Raw genomic sequence first — 20776 nt, forward strand, 5'->3', positions numbered from 1 at the left:
AATATGATAAAATTTTTCATAAACATCTATAAACCATGCATCAGCTTGTTTGCGAATGAATATTGTATAGTATTAAAAGAGAATACAGTATTGAAAAATGTCCAAATTTATAGTAATGAGAATAAAACCATACACACAGGCACAATAATATTGGTTATATATTGTGTTTTATTCTTGCGATTTGAAGCGTTGCAATCGCATGGCATATGCGCAATCTTAGTTTGCGAATTTGAAATAATATCACTGAGCAGTAGAACTGAAGAATAGTTTATAATCTTCAAATTCCTTATAAGTTATGAAGGTTATTGTATGTTGATAACCTAACTGTGCTATATAGTCATTGATCATTTTTTGCTTTATCCATTGCAGTAGTGTTTTGACATACTGACGAGGCCGTTCTGTCGTCACACATCTCCCATTTATCAAACCAGATACGATGGTATATGAGATTACTGTCAATGTAATAACTGAGACACGTTGAATTGTCGACTCCGCAAGGACTATTGTTAAGCTACATAAAACCTGTAAACAATTTTGTATATTGTGTATATAATGAATCAATAAATTCCAAACAGGATTGTCGGAAAGAGAACAATATTGATATACTCAGTATAAGTATAAAAGCAATGGTAGACGACATATGATCAGTCCGTTCGACTGCTCACAAGTGCAACATCATCTATAAATAAAATTCATAAACAAATAGTCAACAGTGAGTTTCTATAATCAGTATGGATGGAATAAAATCCAATCATTTCAGATAAAAACGGGATCTTTATAAGATACAGGTTGGCTGATTTAGATCTTATTTCATTATCGAGAGACCCTACAGGTATGTGGACGACAACTTCATGTATTTACCAAATGTTCATAAGAGTTAATTTTGACATCTCTCTCTCTCTCTCTCTCTCTCTCTCTCTCTTAAAGACTTATACTTAATTTATTTGTTTAATAGCCCAGTGTAATAAATAATACATCAATAGCAGAATCAATCGGATATTATCTATCAATTGCAGAATAGCTTCATGACAGTTATGCCGAAAACTAAATATGATGAAATCTGACAAATTAAATGCAATCTAATCTTGTAATAACGATATTAACTAATGGCACTTATATGAACTAAAGTAACGAAAATTTAGGTTGAGACTCTGATAGAGTTCTCCGGTTAATAAATATGCAAACGTCTTTTATATTGTTCTTTGTATCAACATCATTTCATTGGATTTTGTTTCTTCTTTTACTTGGAAATATATTAAAGGATAGCCGGAAATCATTTTATTTCTGAAAAACAGTTATAAGTGTTAGAAATATTATTGAGATTTTTTAAAAAATATATTCAGTTAGAAATTAATATTTCTGAATAATTCTAAGATAATAATATCAAGTAAGACAAAGGAGATAACTTCTCTAAATCAAAATGCATGATGTTTAGAACAACAAGATGCCTAAAACGAACTTGTTTTTTATAACGAGAGTTTCCTGTGTGGGGAAAATGGTTCCTATATGTTGCATATTTAAGGTGTAACTATGTTATCTTTGGATTGTACGCGATCTATTCTGATAAACGTAGTTTCAAATATTAAATAAAGCAAACAATTGTTTCCCTGGCTGTTCAGCATGCATGCTTCTTCATTTGTCTCTTATAGCTCTATGCCCATTCACGTGTCTCATGTATTAATAATTCCAGCATGGGACATTTGAAAACAATACTGCTATTAGTCATCTTATGCTGCCTGACACAAGAAATAAATACTAACGATACCGGACAGTTCACTGGGGCGTCCATGAGTTTCGTCATCATAAATGGAACGAATGGTTTCGAGGTAATCTCTCTCTCTCTCTCTCTCTCCAAGTTTTATGAAATACACAACATGAAAATACATGTCACTAAGACACTATAGAAGCGTCTGGTATTTTCTATGTATATGCAGTATTCACCATTCTATTTATGCCATACTCACCATTCTAATCATTTTACAGAGTATACTTATGTCAAACTTAAGTCTTCATTTTCTATCCTGTCCCGGAAAATGACCAAAAAGGAAGACCACGAACTAGGGATAAACATGTAACGATCATTAATATCATATCTCACCGACGAGTATTGTAGCCCTCCAGTCTGCAGTAAATTCATTGAAATGACATATCCTAAGATCAAAGTCATTGAAATAGCATATCATAAGATCAATGTATATCTACCGGTGAGCCATAAGGAAACGTTATTTATGGAAATTCATCCCAAAAGGAATTAGACGAAAATAAACTTTATTACAATAACTACGGTACTGTATTCGTCTTTCTATATTTATTGAAACAGAATCTCGTCAGCTGATTAAACCTTAATAATACAACGATTCCGGGACTACTAGACGCATAACAGAGTCTGCCCGTTAAGGTTCTCGGCCAATCACGCACTTGGCCTGTTAAGGTTCTCAGCCAATCACGCACTTTGCCCGTTAAGGTTCTCGGCCAATCACGCACTTGGCCTGTTAAGGTTCTCGGCCAATCACGCACTTGGCCCGTTAAGGTTCTCGGCCAATCACGCACTTGGCCCGTTAAGGTTCTCGGCCAATCACGCACTTGGCCCATTAAGTTCTCCGTCCATTACATACTCGGCTTTTCTGTCCATGATTTATAGAAAAGTAATATGGATGTATTGCTCTGTTTCAAGTTCATTTTTAAAATCTTTGTTAGCAATATACGGAAAGATATCATAATATCAGATTAATTGGCGTATATATTGTATAATCAACATTCTGAAACTGTTATTGTCCTGCCGATATGTTAATAGCTGATTGGCTTTAAGGTAACACATGTCTACAATACTACTATACTACATGTGATCGTAAGCATGTGTTGACACGTATAATCTGATTACAGTCACACTTCCATCCGTATACCGTAAATTGTGTATAAACATTAAATATTTTCCAGTATTCTAAGTTTGAAACGTCTCTGTCCTTGCACGGCCGCATAGATAATTTAGTTAAATAGATAGCATTTATTTTAAAATAAAGGGGCAGAGACAAAACAAAGATTTCTAATTCTTACGTAATTTTTAGCATACAATTTTCTATCTTTTCTGTCTTATTCTTTTTGTCAACACTAACCGCACTTCAATACCTTATTTATATTTTTTTTTAAATTATCAGTAGCAAGTATTAGGCATTTTATTTTCTTGACTCAGTATAGTACCAGTAAAAGTTCGAAGATGAAAAACATTGGTCTAAGTTTTTGATGACATTTAAGGTGCCGAGCATTAGACAATCCGAACTGAATTGATCTGGTTAAGATATATTATTAACACACTGTACACTTTGCCTATAGTGTGCGCAGTTTTATATTTTTGATATTAGATATGTGAATATATCACTTTATGTTAATATGATTCGTCCAAATAAGCCCCTGAAATTATTGTGCAATATTCTCTTTGATTGGATCGTTGAAAAACTTTTCACACCCCGCCTTCTGGAATTTTTTGTTGTCATTAAATGTTTATCGCCGCCAGTTTTGAATCGACTCGTGAAAGGGAATTGGGAAAAAATGGTCTCGTCTGTTTCAATATTCCCAATTTACCCCAACAGGAGCTTGTTATGTCATGTATAACATATCATGAAAAAGGGCTAAACCCCCAAGACAAGAACAATAACAACAAGTAAAACTACCAGTATTGCTTAGATGATAACGAGGGGGTTGGGGTTGGGATGGAAAGGCGGTATATCTGTAGCATGGAGCTTCACCTTCGTTAAAGAAAGAATGTATACATAAGCCGGTCTCCCCATCTGACAGAACTGTATCCAACCACATCATATTTACACGGTAAATGCGTGATGCAAGTCCGACTCTAACAGAGATTTGTTTACGTCTTCTGTACAATCTAATAATCCAAATCAAATACTGGAAATATCTGGTCACAAATACAATACAATAAAGACGTGGATTTCTGCATCCAGTAATCTTCTTTTCACAAAACTATCGCAACAATGTAATGTTTAGAAATGTAGTTTCAACGTGAACACCGGCACTGTGTTGTGTAGGCCAACTCAAACCGATACTTTACACCGTATCAAACAATGTGACATCACTCGCATTGGACATTTTGTGTTGACAAATGCTTTGTCTTTTATAAAATGTTCTGTTTTTTGGATGGATGTTTATTCTTTGGTTTATAATTATAATAAATATATCATATGTTTTTACTATTTCAACTTTGTTTGGGACTATTTTTACGCACAACAAATGAAAGGTAACGCATGTGTAAAAATTAACAAAATTGTTCATTCTTCTTTCTATCTAATTAATTCCTACTGAAATAAATCTATGTGATAAAGAGAATCTCAAATGGGTAATGGTTTAATATTAAATTTATTAAACTCGTTAAAACAAATATCCAGCGTCTGCTCTCTAAGGTTCGCACAAGCTGAGAATTATTCAGTTCGTTTCATAAATTAAATATTAAATTATTACCCATTCCATTTGACATCCTCTTTATATTAAATTATAGATCTACGGGAAATATTTAGATTTTTGTCTGAGTAAATGCGGCGACAAGACCACCTTGACAATGATTTCAAAAGTAAACGGCTTGGCAAGAAAGATTTTTTGTGGGGGTAGGGGCACAGGTCAAATGCCAATTACTTTTTAATTGTGCTTTTGCTCAAAACGCCAATTTACAAAGAAGGTGACTGGTCAAAACAAACATGCGATGTTTGCATATGCATTAATGATTATCTAATTAGTTAGTAAATATAATATTTCGATTAGATAGTTCTGATTTAGTAACAAGAGGTGTTACGCATCCACACAGCATCATAACAATATTTGATCTGCAATGGACATAGTTTGCTATTTCTTGATCAATAGCAGCATGTGTTACGAAGCCATACAAGATCGACGAAAGGCCGTATTTGTCGCGGACCAACTCCATAATGGGCCGAGAATGTTATAGAGAAATTTCACAGTTAAATTTATATGGGCCGAAGACTCAATTATTGACCTTGCATTTTATGAGCAGATATTTCCACTCATCTCACACAACGATACTTTTAGTAAAGTAATAAAGAACAGCATACCTAATTCTTTTGATTTTAGTTTAGTACATCCTCTACTTTTTATAACGTCTTCATTGTTGTGTTTCAATCAAAAGGTTCAGCCAGATGTCATTAGCGGATGGATGTTGGGGTTAGGACCATGAGGCATTAATTGTTCCAGAGCATCAATAAATAAGGACACGAACTCAACTAGAGAAGAAGTCCCGCAGAAACTGGGTGACAGTCGCTTCTTCGGCAACTGGTCTGTAGAGACCAAATTTCATCTCCCAGAACATTCAAAAACTATCGAAATAACTGATGATGTTTATAAGAACATGAAAGAACGTGTGGTAGATGTGAGCGAGAAAGCCCGCTGGGAACAAGATTGGACGGTTGTTCACTATCCAATGATTCCAGGTGCACCATACATGGACATATCGTAAGATTCCCATGTTCTTTGTGTGCGTATTTGTGTGTGTGATTATTACCTGGAAATATGATTATCATCTGGCATTATTTAAAGCTTTACTTTGCCGTCGAGTTGGTAATATGCATGTATTATTCAAACGGAAGCACTTGAATAACTTTTCCTATGCATGACCAAACTGGAAATTGTTTTGTTAACTCTGAGCACTTACATAAACCGTCAATAGTGCATTTATACAATAGAGAAAATATGCCTTACTATAAATACCATTAAGGAAGGTCTGTTTCTGCAGCAATATTGGATACTTTCGCTCGAAAACGAGTGTAATGATTTAGTAGAAAAACGTATCACATTTGAGCTTGAATTTTGGAAGATTATTCTTTAAGATTAGTAATGAAACTAGTCGTTGCACCTTGTCATTCATAGTGTTGTAATACATTAAAATAAATAATAATTCAGAAAGTGTGAAATCAAATACGCTGGATATTGTTGTATGCACACTCTAGAGCAGGTATTGCAGCTCTTCTGAAACATCATCACCTACAGAAATTACAAAGTGCCGTTTTGTACCTATACTGATATCTTTTCATTTATATTTATACCAGTAAGTGAAATTTTAACACCATGGAGATATGTCATATGTAACATGTTTAACTCAAGCTAAAAAAATGATGAAAACTATAATGCAGTCTGTATTACTAAAATTGGTACAATGATAGCTATACATTTAATTTTAGCTGTGTGACTATTTTATATTCAAATAGATTTACCATCACTAAATACTAAATATTGACAGTTGATGTTTTATTATCAGATTTTAAAACAAAATGTTTTGCGTAGAATGTGTCCCATAGATGTTAATAAAATAACCCCAACAAATAATGATCATTCAAGAAGCTGCTCACTTATCGGTTTATGGCTTGATCCAATAAAACTTGTGGAGATTTGTAAATGCTTGAACAATACATCTTAAATAACAATATTGCTAAACAAACAAGATATAATGAGGAGCAATTACTATGAAATTTTGCAATATCCTTACTTATCGTATACTTCAACTGTAATACAGTTTTGAAGGCCATTCATGGAGACATTTGTCTCTACAAGGTGGAAATCTAGACTGGCATTTACAGATAAAAGCTTCACCAAACTTAAGAAGGGATACTGGGAAACCTAACAACAGCCCACAAGCTTTCAGTAAACCCTTCTATAGGTAAGACGAATGACGCCTTTGAAAGACGATATTTCGATATTGTTATAGGGGTATAACGCTTTATTTCAAGTTTTCTCCTATTTCCACTGCAAGAACATACTTAAAGACTGAAATATGTTTTGTTCCTTAATTATTGTCAACATGTTCTTGTTTTGTTGTTTCGTCGTGTTTATTTTGTGATCTTGTCATTGGATGTTTTATGAGTCATCTAAGACTGTGAAGCGCTGAAAGCTGCTTAAATATGAGGAACTATCCCCACTGTGTGTGTAGAAATATATATATATATATATATATATATATATATATATATATATATATATATATATATATATATATATATATATATGATGTCAAAGTTCACAGTTTAACAAATGGTGTTAATTCACATTATAGGTTTTTACTTCCTATAGATATCTGACAGATTAATATGTTAAGTAGCTCACTGCACAGGACGCATTGAATCATTGTAAATGCTCGATTAACGTTTATTTGTGAAAAGTGTTTTTGACTAGCAGATAATTCCACTGCCAAGACATTCTTTCATCTTGATACTCCAGACTTCTTCTCGATAAGGACAACTACATTCGAATTCCTACGATAGATCCAGATGGAGACCATGTCGCATGCTACATGGCTGAATATCTCGAAGCTGGGAGGATCTCTGCATATCCACTTCCCAACGTTACAGTGACAAAGGTAGATACAAAGTGAATTCGTTTCAAAAGATTTCTTTGATTTAAGGTTCAAACTTACCTTTCAGCAAAACCTAAAACTCACGAGAGAGCTACTGCAGTCCCGTTATTGTTTTACATACATGCTCTGTGATCGCAAGTAGGAGGTATGTATGTCATATTTATACCATCAAAACTAATTGTTTTTAAAACGTCAACAAAACAATATAATTTGTATGGCTTCTCGGCCGTCTTTTGCAGGAAGCAGTGAACTGAAAAGTGATATAAATTTATGTTAGTTTAAAAGTGAACAAATTGCTTGGTGACTTGCATCGGTTTGCCTGTCATTCATAGTAGACGGTACTTACGTAGCAAAAGGTACCTCACCTTGGATCATATTCTGCTGACCCATGGAGCTACACAGCTGTAATAGTAGAGGAATCAATGTAATACCGTCTGTACCCATGGTCCGAAGAGGATGAAACACATGTATTTGGGTGTCTTGGTGAGAAAATAGACGTGTAGACGAAGATTGCCCGTTAAAACAAACTCGATAGAACCATAAGCACACTTTGACGTCGACAAGCAACACTATGTATGGATCAATGACCTTCCATGAATGGTATTTAGCAGTAGCAAAAATGAAATGAAAATAACGTTTAATAACGATGCCTCCACGCCTTCTCTCCCGCTGGCATTCTCGAGTGGCAACGTCAGGTAGAAGTTTCAGAGGACTTTGTCCAAGAACCTACTAAGAACAGTCACTTTCTTTGTCAGATGATGGGACCTTATATTATTTATGTTGACTTCGTATCCCGTTACGTTTCAGAGAAAAGGGAAGTGACTGTAACCACCTACTGTGATGCATATAAAACTTTCAGCCAGCCTTCCATGGGAATTATGCTACATAGTAATACGATGTGATGGTAAAACCAATCCACTAGCGATATACAGAGAAAAGGACGCGGTAGTCAAGAATATCTCAAGTTTGGAAAAAAAGATGTCATATTTCTGAGAGAACTTTGTACGCCCTCGCTCTTGGGTGAGAACACCGCGAACACCACTGCATTGGAAGCCGCTAATATATGACATATCTACCAAAACTGACTGGGTAAGGAATGCAAGAGAGACCACTTCTGCATCAACAACATGTGCTGAGATGCCGCCCACAACAACTGTAACCTCCAGCTACGAATAAATACAGATTTAGAAAGACTTCGACAACAATCTTTGATGTTTTTTCCAAATTCTTAAATAAAAAGATCTAGACTTGCTATAATGTCCAATTTTTATCTTCCTTGTTATAACGTTAATCTCATAATCAATACAATCAGAAAACCTCTTTTTCTAAGTTTCTTTCAAATTAACTTTTGCTTTACTTACTGTATTCTTACTTGTATTAAACTGTCTACAGTAGAAAGACATGGTATTTTGAGACAATTTTAATCAAAATGAACGAAACAAATCCTTTTTTCGTATTTCACAGTAATTTTAGTCACGTGAATTATATTATTCTCCTCAGACGAAGTTCCATCACAAAAAAAAAAAACGCATCAAGGATTCTATTTATCGATAATCATTTGGGCAAACAACTTTTTCTGCTTTTTCAACAATGTGCCCATTTAAGATGGTGTACTAATCATAATGAACGTCAAACACTTGTAACACGATGGCAAATGCTCACAAGATGTAAAGTATGCCTGTGCTCAGATGATGGGTGATCGGAATCTGCGGAATGATTCAGATGTCATATATTTTTTTTATTTAGATAAATTATGCTGAGATTTTCATTCTGACCAGATTATACCACTTATCGATACTGACATAGAAAACCAATCCACCTTCATAATGAGCCCTCAAAAATCGAAATAGTATCGTCGTTAAATCAACCATAACTCAAATTCGACAGTCAGATTACTAAATCTATTTTGTATTTTACGTATATTTCTGTACTCAAAAGAGTACTTATCTGCATATGACATTCCCTGTAAATGAGAAATGTGGTGGCTTCAAAACATCAGAATGTTTTAATTCCTATACAACAAACGAGTGGTCCTTCTTTCTACGTCTGTAAAAACAAGAGGAATCCAAAACTAGGAATATGTTTAAAATTTGAATGCAGAAAAAATCTACCGTATCAAAGAATGATTTCAGAGGTGATCTGGTATCCTTGTTAAACACCCCATCCTCCTCACAGCTCACGCTATTTTGGTGTATTAAGGCTATTTTGACCCATACATCATCTAAAATTAAGTCCAACGTCGCTGCACATTAGGACACGTGCATGTTGACTGATAGCCTAGACACAGATATCATACCATTTTAAAAGCCACATTTACCAAACCTCTTATTCCTGAATAAAAGAGAAAATGCTCCAACATAAAAAGAGTATGCTATCAAACAATTTTTATCTTGTTTCAGTTCCTGGTTCAATTTCTGGAAAATATCAGCGAACCAAACTTCATATTCCCGACCCCAGAGGGCAATCATAGATTCAACATATATTCCGGTACGACTTGGAAGATTGATGTCTATGCCGAACCGATCTCACCCGCGTAAGTTATAATTGTACCATCAAACTAATTGCTTTTAGTTTGCGATCTTACTTCAAAGACTTTTTCAAAGCATTTTTTTGGTTTGTTGTATATTTCTCTCTACGTAACCTTCTTAAAGATCGGAATTAAAATATTGCATTACTTGGAAACAAGAACAATCAAAATATTTTGTTTCCTTCGTACCTTCTTGGTCAATTCTACAGTTAATCTAAAAGTAGAAATAACCGAGGTGGTCCGAACGGTTTGTTTTCTTACTGAGAAAGATTCGGCCAGATTTTCTGTTAATTATTGCGCCAATAAATATTCAAGTCATATGTTTCTGTTGGAGGCAAACTCGGAATAGTTCAGAAACTAACTGTCTATGACATCGGAGACTATTTAGGCAGCCGCTGCCCACCGAGGTTGGAATATTTAATATAAATAAACATCAAAACGAGATTTTTCAAATGTCTTTAGTCCTAGTACTACTAAATACTAAATTATAATATTTGCAAGAAAAGGAATGCAATTTTGAGCGATCTTCTCGTAAGTTGCCCAACTCACTCGTACAAATACACTCAATGAAGAAGACAACATTTGAGTTCGTATTTCAACATGTTCATGATAAATTAGAATTCACATGTATCACATGATTTTCATCTATTTTTTTTCTCTATCAATGCATATCAATTTTTTAATTTCTATATTCTATCGCATATTATCAGTCTCATTGATCACTTCTCTTGTCTCGGACGACAACATGAGGATGTGACAATTATCAGCGTCAAAAATACATCCGTACCAAATCACAAAAATGTAAAGATGGCGACGATGACGTGGACACCTCTTGACACAGATGTTGGTGAACATATCTTGTGTGTAGGCTTGGAAGACTCAGTGGGGTAAGCCTCGTGCAATAGATTTAATCTTAAATTCTAAACTGTTGAAACGATTCGTCTGGTATCTAAACATTATAGGGACACTTCTAGTGTAAGAGAAGATCTAGTTTAAGTGAAGACGGAGATATATATTCCAGTTTGCTACAATGAAATCAGCAACAAAATGAGAGACAGAGAGAGAGAGAGGCAGGCACCACACCTAAATTACAAAACAAAGCAAAAACAAAGATAAGACGATTTTCAAACCTTCGGTAATCAAATTTAATGTTATTGAATAATACTATCTGTAAGATAAAATCTGTTTCCATGTGTTAATTTCCGCACAATATGTTTATGAAATCTCTGTTCCCGTGCTATTTGTATATTCAAATAGTAGCAAGATCAAACTGTTTAATGGAATTGTTTCCACATAATTCAATTAAATGATACAAGAAGGATGATTACCTTGTTTTCATGTTTTGACGATCACAAGATATGACTGTACAAATTAAACAGTGATCAGTTCACATATCGAGAGTGCATTCATTGGTATGCAAGACATAAGAGGAATATATTCGACATTTAAAGATTGTGCTCTAGAAGACTACACAATTCATTCTGATCATATATATATATATATATATATATATATATATATATATATATATATATATATATATATATATATATATCTATATCTATATATCTATATATATATATATATATATATATATATATATATATATATATATATATATATATATATATATATATATATATAACGACATTTCAATATATACAGGATGGATTCGTCTGACCAGAGATGCTATGTGCTAGATGTGAGAGGTAAGATAATACAATTGTACAATTTGAATATATATGATAATAATGTATAATAGTATCAGATGCATTAATGAAAATTTGTTTTGCTGATAATAATAGATAGCCATCTTCTTGAATAATTTCTACTTACATATGTAATCTGATCTATTTGCATATTGAACCAAAGATATAGTATTTGTCTCAGCATGGTAGCATTGCATCGAATAATAATATTATATAATAGTATAAGTTCTACATATTCTACTGGCAATAGTGTTGTACAAAATTAATATATGCGTAGTAACTACTATTAAATTTATTTCAGCTCGCCTCGAAGTAAATCAGTATATAAACGTTTCCAATGTAAGTATTGATAGGACATATACGTTACTATCAGTCATTTAAATATTTTACAAATCAATTCAGAAATGTTTGTTTCTTCTAAAGAAAAGCTCTAAATAAAACAACTTGAAAAGCATTTATTCTATCAGGAACTTCCAAGAAATTCCATCAAATTCATATGCATACACAAAATTATCCTTTCATTTAAAAAAGAATGTGTATCAGTCTCAAGTATATTCTACATGGAATGGATAGTTATATCTTAGATTACAGAGCATTCACAAAATTCATAATTTAAACATTTCTTGGAAGTTTATATAATACTTCATTTATTTGGAAAAGGTTTTATTTACTGTAATGAATGTAACTCCTGTACGTTGTTTTGGTAAATATTTTCATTAGGATTCCACGGTGACTTTTGCTTTAATCATTTAGTCAATTTGACTCCAGGACTACAAGTTTAAATCCTAATCAGCCTCAGCCAATGTGCATGAATAGGTGTCTCCTGTTTATTCTCCTTCATCCAGGAATAGTTGGTAGATTTCCCCTTTGTTCACACCTGTCGCTTGTTTATGTGCATATATTTTCTTCTGCAACATTGGAAATGGTACTTAAACGGCATGGTACGAAACTTTACGATAGGAAAGGGGCTCGAAACAGGATCAAGACAAGTCTGAAGGATTAGGAAGACCATTTTGAACGGTACAGTTGTACGATTCGGTACGAATAGGTACGTAGACACGATATCACGAAAACCATTTGATCAGTCGTTTTCAATGTTAAGAACGTATATCAAATAGATTGCAAGGAATCATTTGACTTTGAGCGAGCTGAATTAAAGGAAAATACTGAATTACAATAAGTACAGATGGAACGATACTTGGTAACTAACTTGTAACGTTACGAAACGGTATGGTACAAAACGGTACTTTGACTAAGATACCATTGATGGACGGTCAAGAGGTGCACGCAAGAGGAACGGTGGAAATAATCAACTAAAACGATCAGTAATGGTACGGTATGGACAATGTACGTATAAATGGTTGCAAAATAATGCTATAAGTATTGTATATATTTGTGTCTTATGATTACACAACAAGCCGTACTTCATCAACATTCCCCAAAAGGACGTTCTACGGTGTGATGCAAATGCCACTTGCATATTCCCTATGTATGCAAAGACTCCAACAGCTGGGTAAAATACTTTGTGCTTACGACATACTATTTATCGTCGAGGTATTTGCGTAAGCAATCAGACGAAATTATGAAAGAAATTATAAAAGCAGATCAGTGTCTCTGCAAATTTTGCTTGGTCTGAAACATAGGATTGTTTGACGAAACGTTTCACATAGGTACATAGAGAGCTTCTGTTTGACAACAAACACCCTTTCATACTGCCCACTTTACAATTCACACTTCCTACTTAAAGGTTACATTGAAATTTCCTTTGATAAATATAAATTCGTTGTGGACATTAGTTATTTTTAGTACATTGAATATTGATATCTTGACATTGCTTGCTCGCTTAATGAATTCTAAGGATATTTTTATCATTATGGTCTATGTTCAAAGACTGTATGTACACACAAAAAGGTTAAACAATAAAGCACTCAAAATTTTTTTATTTTGCGTTGCTATACATACCCCTTTTCAGTCTTTACTTTTTCTGGACACAATGTTAATTCATCGTTTAATTAAATTGATATTGTGAAGAAAACCTTCACAATTTTTATAATTCCAGTTTTCATCTATTATCAATGCATGTATCCGTTGAAGGCAGGAATTGTCAATTGTCTCTTAAGAACGCCGGTGGCAGTGTATTCAAAGATGACTCATTATTAAAATGTCGAAGTCAGACTATTAATGGTTCAGCAAATCACCCACCTACACTCTACCATCGACGTTCATCCACTCCACCGTCAACTTTCATCCGCTACACACGACGTGGGAGTTCCAATTTTCATTTTTATCAATATCTTCATGATTAATCTTTTTACTCTTCTTTATGACTAGTACTAGGATACTGATTTTCATAAATTCTAAAAACGTATTTTTCACGTTTTACGTTCAAGCCAATATATATATATATATATATATATATATATATATATATATATATATATATATATATATATATATATATATATATATATACACAAAATGCTCATATATATGGCAATCGTCTGTGTCTAGCTAAATTTTAATGTATATCTGTAATCAGACATTGAGTGTTGAAAATATTGCTTTATATTAGGAATCGCAGTACCTGATTTTCATGGTATGAATTAATCTAATTTATTTTAAGTTACCAACTATTGGAATCCAACCTCAGGTGGTCATTTGAATAAGGTTTAAAGATGGATGCAACTGATTCTGCCTCATTGATATGTTTACTAAATAACAAATGTTAAAAATAATGTTCGAGTAAAGAAATACAAAATAAATAAAGATTAAAATAGCTGGAGGGAGATGTGTTTGGATGAATGGATGAATGAATATATTTTCATAGATGTGTGAGTAGATGGATATATCGGTGAATGAAAAGATGGGTGGTTAACCAACAGTTGAGCGGATAAAGTAAGCAGCGGATAGATTCGTAAGGAAATTGATTTTAGCCAATTAACTTTGCTTTGATATATAGCCAATATGCAGATCATCACAAATATTACTTAGTGTGTAAGTAGTTCTATATTGAAATCTGACCCATTTTGTTTTGATTGACGATACCTAAGGCCACATCAATAAAATATGTGCTTCTGGAAAACAAACCCATGAATTTGTTTTCCATTTACAAACATTAGTACATGGTTCCCTCCAATTTCATATTTTCTGCATATCCAAATGTTGTTGTCAAAACGTCTATACAGGCAAGCTTATCTGACTATGAAATATTGTTTGTATTTCATGGTTGATAGGTAAGCATTCACCTAATTGCATATTGTGTTACAATCTTTTGTAAAGATATTGATGCAAGCAAAAATGTTTCCATTAAATTTTGGAAATATTTGATTAGCTGTTTCGTGTAATCCAATAACTGCCTAATCCTATTTTGAAAGTCTCAGTTCTAGTTCACATATTAAAATGTTGATTTTATGTATTACGTGTTTCTATACTTGCAGCGCTCAAATAATATCCACTTGGCTTGGCACCTATTACGTTGACTGGGCCAGGAATGGCACCGAAATTGTAAACAGTGAAAATGATGTATTTAAAATTGACATCAGCGTCAGACATATGATAAGTGGCTCTACAACCTTGTGTTTTTATGCCCAAGATTCAAATAGGTGACTCTGTCTCTCTCTCTCTCTCTCTCTCTCATTACTCATAAAGGGATATTTGCAAAACTGGACGAGGTCGATATAAATAAATTGTAATCATACATGCATACATACATACATACATACATACATACATACATGCATGCATGCATACATACATACATACTGACTAGGCAATCTTTCTAAAATTTCCAAGAGCAAATACAAATATATGAAGTTTAGTACCTTGAAAAAATAAAGTCTTGCTGACCAAATCGTTTCTAAAGAGTTTAGTTAGAACTATATATTTTAATGGGTGAGTTCATGCATTTTTCGTATTATATGATGGAAATACTTGCTATGACCAAGTGTGTCAGTTTTCACTTGCATCTTATTACAATAAATGTTACAACCATATTATTTATTTCGTGAAACAAGCTGTTTTTTGTTTACCTGTTCTATCTTGCGTTTCCGAAATCCAAGTTTTTGATATTCGTTTTCGATTTGAACTTTTTTACAGCAGATAACAGTGAAAATATATTAAATCTGTCGACCATGAGGTACATTGCAATATTTGTTAGGTGTGCATAACTGAGTATGTATTTCCCAGAAACATAACATGCCATTCCATTCAGGACAATTATGGTGGAATGATTGTTCAGATTTTATTACTTTTATCAATGCATACTTGCTTAGTTCCCTGTTGTTTATTGCAGTGCCTATAATAATGAAACATGCATCAATCCAAGGATAATACCTCCAGGTATTATTGCTATGATGTAGTAGAATTCAAGCTTGCAAATGCCTTATTCCGTTTTAAAAATATTTTAATATATTATTATAGCAATCATCTTGTTCAGGTTTCTTCAGTCTGTCCGTATCATCTTGTAAACATTGTAGCCACGGTTAAATTGAGTTAAGTTCCACTGTCTGTGAAAAGAATCGCTGACTTTTTGATCTTGTAATATTATTTCCATTGCATAAAGATTATGTCGTCATATATATAAGATTTTATTGCTCAAGATCACACGTAATCATACATAGATGATAAATAGTTTTGATTCTATGGTGAATGTGGGATTTCATAAGTAATCTCATACCTGTTGGTACTAATATATTTGTTACTTCATTTCCAATATAGACATAATCCGTCATGATAAAGATTACACTTTGACATGCTAAATTTTTGTTCCATTGAGAGGTTTACTAGATGCTAACTTTTCCATTTGATCGTCTCGCAAATGTGTCTCCTTTTATTATCTTTATGCCTGTTGTTATCAACAGTTTCAATTTTACGTTGCAAGACCATGTAAAATAACGTATATCATCAATTATGGAACTTTCTTGGCTGAATGTTCACATGGAATATAGACGATTATCTCTATCTTTGAGTTATTTTTCATAGCAAGTTTGTATATTATCAGATCTAATGAACTCGGGAGATTATTTTACCTTAATACGGGAACCAGGTGACTATTTCATTGCAATGTCCGCCATTAAATATAATAATTGCAGCCTAGATATAGAAAAATGTATGAAACCTACCCCAGTTCTTTATCAACTCTATAACTTCTCCACGACAGGATAAATATGCATGACTTTCATTTCATCTCATATTTTAAAGGCTCTAAGACCTTTCAAATATGAAAAGATAATATCTGTGAAGTACTTGCATTGGTTATTATTTTCACATTTCATTTATAATTAAGTAATTGTTAAATACTTAGCACGCACGTGTCTCTCATTTACAAAGGTATACCCGGAAACTCAATGAATTGAGTTATATTAATTCATTCAAAAAATATTTGCATACCATGTTAATAGTATTCATTCATGTGATTAGACATCAATTTACACGAGTACTAATTTTAGATACGCTTGCTAATTTTAGATACAAATTTCAGATCCATGTAAAGACAATCCCTGTCAGCGGGGTATCTGCAGACAAAATCCTAACGATATAAGCCAGTTTTTTTGCGAGTGTCCCTCTGACCATTACTACGGAACATTTTGTCAAAACGGTATTAATTAATTGTCATTTTGAATAGCTGAGTGTGTATGTCCGAATATATGCAAATACACATACATACATATATATATATATGTTTGACCAAAAACTTTCTTACAGCCTATTTGCGAATATATTTGGCATGATTTTATATATCCCACTATTGCTTCTGGTGACAACCTCCATTAAAATCTGGAAAATTATTTTGAGTCGTATAGTAAACAATTTGCACATAGGACATTTCCTTAATTATATATGTTGTTTTCTTACATAATAGAAAATAGTACATGCATTAAATTAAGTTTCAATGCTATACGTGATAATGCATTATTTATATATATATATATATATATATATATATATATATATATATATATATATATATATATATATATATATATATAACAATTTATATAAAATATTATTTCTTTGTGTAGCTTAACTTTTGTAAACAAATTTATTCTTTAAAATGACTTTGCTACATTGATTTAGATAATTTTAATGTTTTTCGTCTCCAGTGTTCTCTATATAGCCTAATTCCTGATTTATGAACTATTCACATTTATTTAATTAATTGCCTGCACAATGTATGGGATATTGTAGTTTTCCAGCTATACCAATATTGGTCTGCAAAATTAAATTTTCATGGCCTCTGATCAGGTCAGAAAATCGCGGAAACTCTACCATCTATAAGGTTCACTATAACTGTATATATTTCAAACTTATTTAATAGATGTTATACAATAAAATGCTAACAGTTTGCAAAACATCAACTATGAAGCAGCTTCCCTTGGATATACATGCACTGGCAGTACCTCACCAGGTCATTCGAAAGTTTCTATATATATATAGTTGAAATTTCTTACGTTATTCTGGAATATACTTCGGCATTATTTAAGCAATTCATCCTCGACCTAAATTTCCATTGGCAGTTTAGATCTGATTTATTTCGATGACAAACTAGAGAATATAGCTTCAAAGACTTGTGAATAAATGAATTATGTATTAAGTGAGATTTATAAGCATACTTTTCCGCATTCAAAACAGGATAGTTGGAGAAATATAGTAATGCATTTGTGACCTAAGTAAAAGCGACAATAACGTAATTGATGCACATAAGTTGAAATAATTTTTAAAGGAGGTATGAATCAGAAGTGGCGATGTGGTCGTGAACATAGTAAGCATGTGGTTTACTAGCGTACCAATGGGTTTGAGTATTGAAGTATTGAACAAGTATACTTTTACTTTGAGCCTGAATTGAACTGATGAGTTTACCATCTCTAACTACTGGATAGTATTTAATATCTTAATACCTGAATATAAACAAAATAATGTCGATTTGTAAAACGACTTATTTTCACAGTAGTTTTAGTTTCTTGCTTTTCCTAAAATGTATTCTCATAGCAATAGCAATGTACTTTATTGTAACAAACATAATTTAAACCCCTCATGATGTATATATCGCATGAATATCTTGTATAATTGAAGAAATTAGTGACTGTTCACCAGGCCGATGTCTACATGGCAGATGTATAGATAGATCAGGCCCATCTTTTAGCTGTATCTGCACACAGGGATGGACCGGACATCTTTGTGATTTGAGTAAGTTACCTCTTGCTACCTTTCTTCGGTTGCAAGATGTATGAACAGACTTTTTGTCATAAAATGTAAATTAAAATGACGATGACATAACCCATTAGAGTTTCTAGACATACAGTTACAATACAATTTATTCCTCTTACATCCAAAGTTATGTTAATTATAACAAAACTACTGCATATTGATAGATTTCCTTAAATCAGAAGAAACAAAGCAAAGGAAAAACAATTTTGATTTTACGTATTCCAAATTTAGTATCAGTATGTATTAGCCAGCGGCGATAAATTACAAAATAAAAAGTGTTTTTTTCAAAGACATGTACTTAATAATTGTCATCAGTGTATGAAAGTGAGAATTTATTGTGATTTCCATGCTGCTTTTGATGGTAGTATGTATTAAAAACACCTCATGCCGAAACTAATATATATTAGCAAATCATTTTATATATCTGTCCAAGAAATGTATAGGTACATGCGGTTTTCTTATCCTTGTAAATTATGTATACGCAAATATCAAGACGTTTCCTTTCGAAGGGATATGCAATATATTAAAACATCTATGAGCATGTGATTTCATTTACATTTTGAAGAGAACATAATCTCTAATAGAAATTACATCAACGGTTAGTTCGTAGTGACTTAAAATTAAAACATGCTGTCTTCATTGAAGCATTTAAATTCTTTCAAAAATTATATTTTACATAACTAAAAATCCATGCAATCCAAATTAAATGAAAAATATATGTTTGGTGGATTTTGTGTATTGCACTACGCTCTGTTAAATTACATTCCTCACTAAGGATCATTACCTAGAAAGGTCTAGCAATATGTGCATAAAAATAGCTAAAAAGATTTTTTAAAAATTCATTAAATTGCATAAGTTGAAGATCATAGCAACATTTTATTAAATGCAGAATGAAAAGATTTTGTTACCAAACGAATATTTCAGTAAGTCAAAATTATCAAGATCATATTGGCTTTCCGCAACAAAAAGCATGCGCAACAGGTTTATTACAGCCTAACAAGAATTTAATTGCGATGAAAAGCAACCAATATTTAAAAAATCTCTCCTATTATCTACGTATGTAGGTATTACATATATATCTTTCGATATCGTATGTTTTTTGGAATTGGGGTATTCCACGTTTTCGGTAATTTTCTGCATAGCACGACCTATCGTGTGTTTATCTTATATATCTGGATGACCAAGTTACTAGTTTGTCATCACCGCTTTCTTTTCGGAAAATGTCAAAATGCTGTCGTATACAATATTTTAAAAATACTCCGATCAATTCAGTGTTCCAAAACATGGCCATATCCATGTTCACAATGAAAACAATCTTCTTAAAATGAATATCACTATAAAGATTAATGGTGTCGAGTGATTTTCAGCAAGAGTCAAATAAAATGATTACCATATTTGCCAACAAGGAAGATATCGACTCTATGGTATGAAATAAGTGTCAAAATATTAAGCATGTCAATGTTGTTTTCTGGTGGCTTTCGCAATTGAAAGGTATTGACTTAAAAATGTTGCTGTACATGTTTATTACGTTTGATTGTAACACATGATTTTTAAGCGCTCTGTGGTCCACATTTACTTTCAAGATCATGATGATTTGTCAGTTCTCATCGAGAATCCTGGCATTGTTTTATTTGTCTCAGATAAGTTTTGTTTTTGGATAATACGAGTGCCATAATGAGAGCCATTGAAGCATCCAATTTCAAATGATTTGCAATTTGTGCTGTATATAAATCTAGGTCCTAACATTAGAAGAAGTCATGTCATCGTACAAATATTTTTCGGTATTACCGCGATATATGAGCAACGCCTCTTGCATCACCTTGAATCTACATGACGCCTCTTTATCGAAAGATTTTCACAATCTGATTTAAACTGGAAGATAAATGTATGATTATATATAGCAGGAACACCATATATATATATATATATATATATATATATATATATATATATATATATATATATATA

General features: G+C 32.7%; 1 protein-coding gene across 1 annotated transcript; it reads left to right on the plus strand.

Annotated features, from left to right (window-relative positions):
* The first annotated feature begins 667 nt into the window (after window positions 1-667).
* LOC149792430 (uncharacterized) lies at window positions 668-18831 on the plus strand. The gene is made up of 14 exons (XM_089969572.1): window positions 668-832; window positions 1691-1826; window positions 5150-5472; window positions 6530-6673; window positions 7231-7369; window positions 9766-9899; window positions 10604-10780; window positions 11559-11602; window positions 11904-11941; window positions 13021-13115; window positions 15040-15204; window positions 15894-15940; window positions 17082-17198; window positions 18674-18831. The coding sequence occupies exons 3-14, from the start codon at window positions 5369-5371 to the stop codon at window positions 18829-18831; spliced, it is 1362 nt and encodes a 453-aa protein (XP_089825698.1). The 5' UTR covers window positions 668-832; window positions 1691-1826; window positions 5150-5368.
* Window positions 18832-20776: the final 1945 nt, after the last annotated feature.

Source organism: Sinohyriopsis cumingii, chromosome 9, assembly GCF_028554795.1.
Source record: "Sinohyriopsis cumingii isolate HCF-2022 chromosome 9, ASM2855479v2, whole genome shotgun sequence".
Classification (NCBI taxonomy): Eukaryota; Metazoa; Mollusca; class Bivalvia; order Unionida; family Unionidae; genus Sinohyriopsis; species Sinohyriopsis cumingii.

What these genes read in the sequence shown, in the direction of transcription:
- LOC149792430 (XM_089969572.1), top strand. Translation starts at nt 5,369, where the DNA reads ATGAAAGAACGTGTGGTAGATGTGAGCGAGAAAGCCCGCTGGGAACAA. An exon ending in CTATGTGCTAGATGTGAGAG is followed by an intron (nt 11,603 to 11,903) that starts GTAAGATAATAC and finishes AATTTATTTCAG; the next exon opens with CTCGCCTCGAAGTAAATCAG. An exon ending in AGTATATAAACGTTTCCAAT is followed by an intron (nt 11,942 to 13,020) that starts GTAAGTATTGAT and finishes TTACACAACAAG; the next exon opens with CCGTACTTCATCAACATTCC.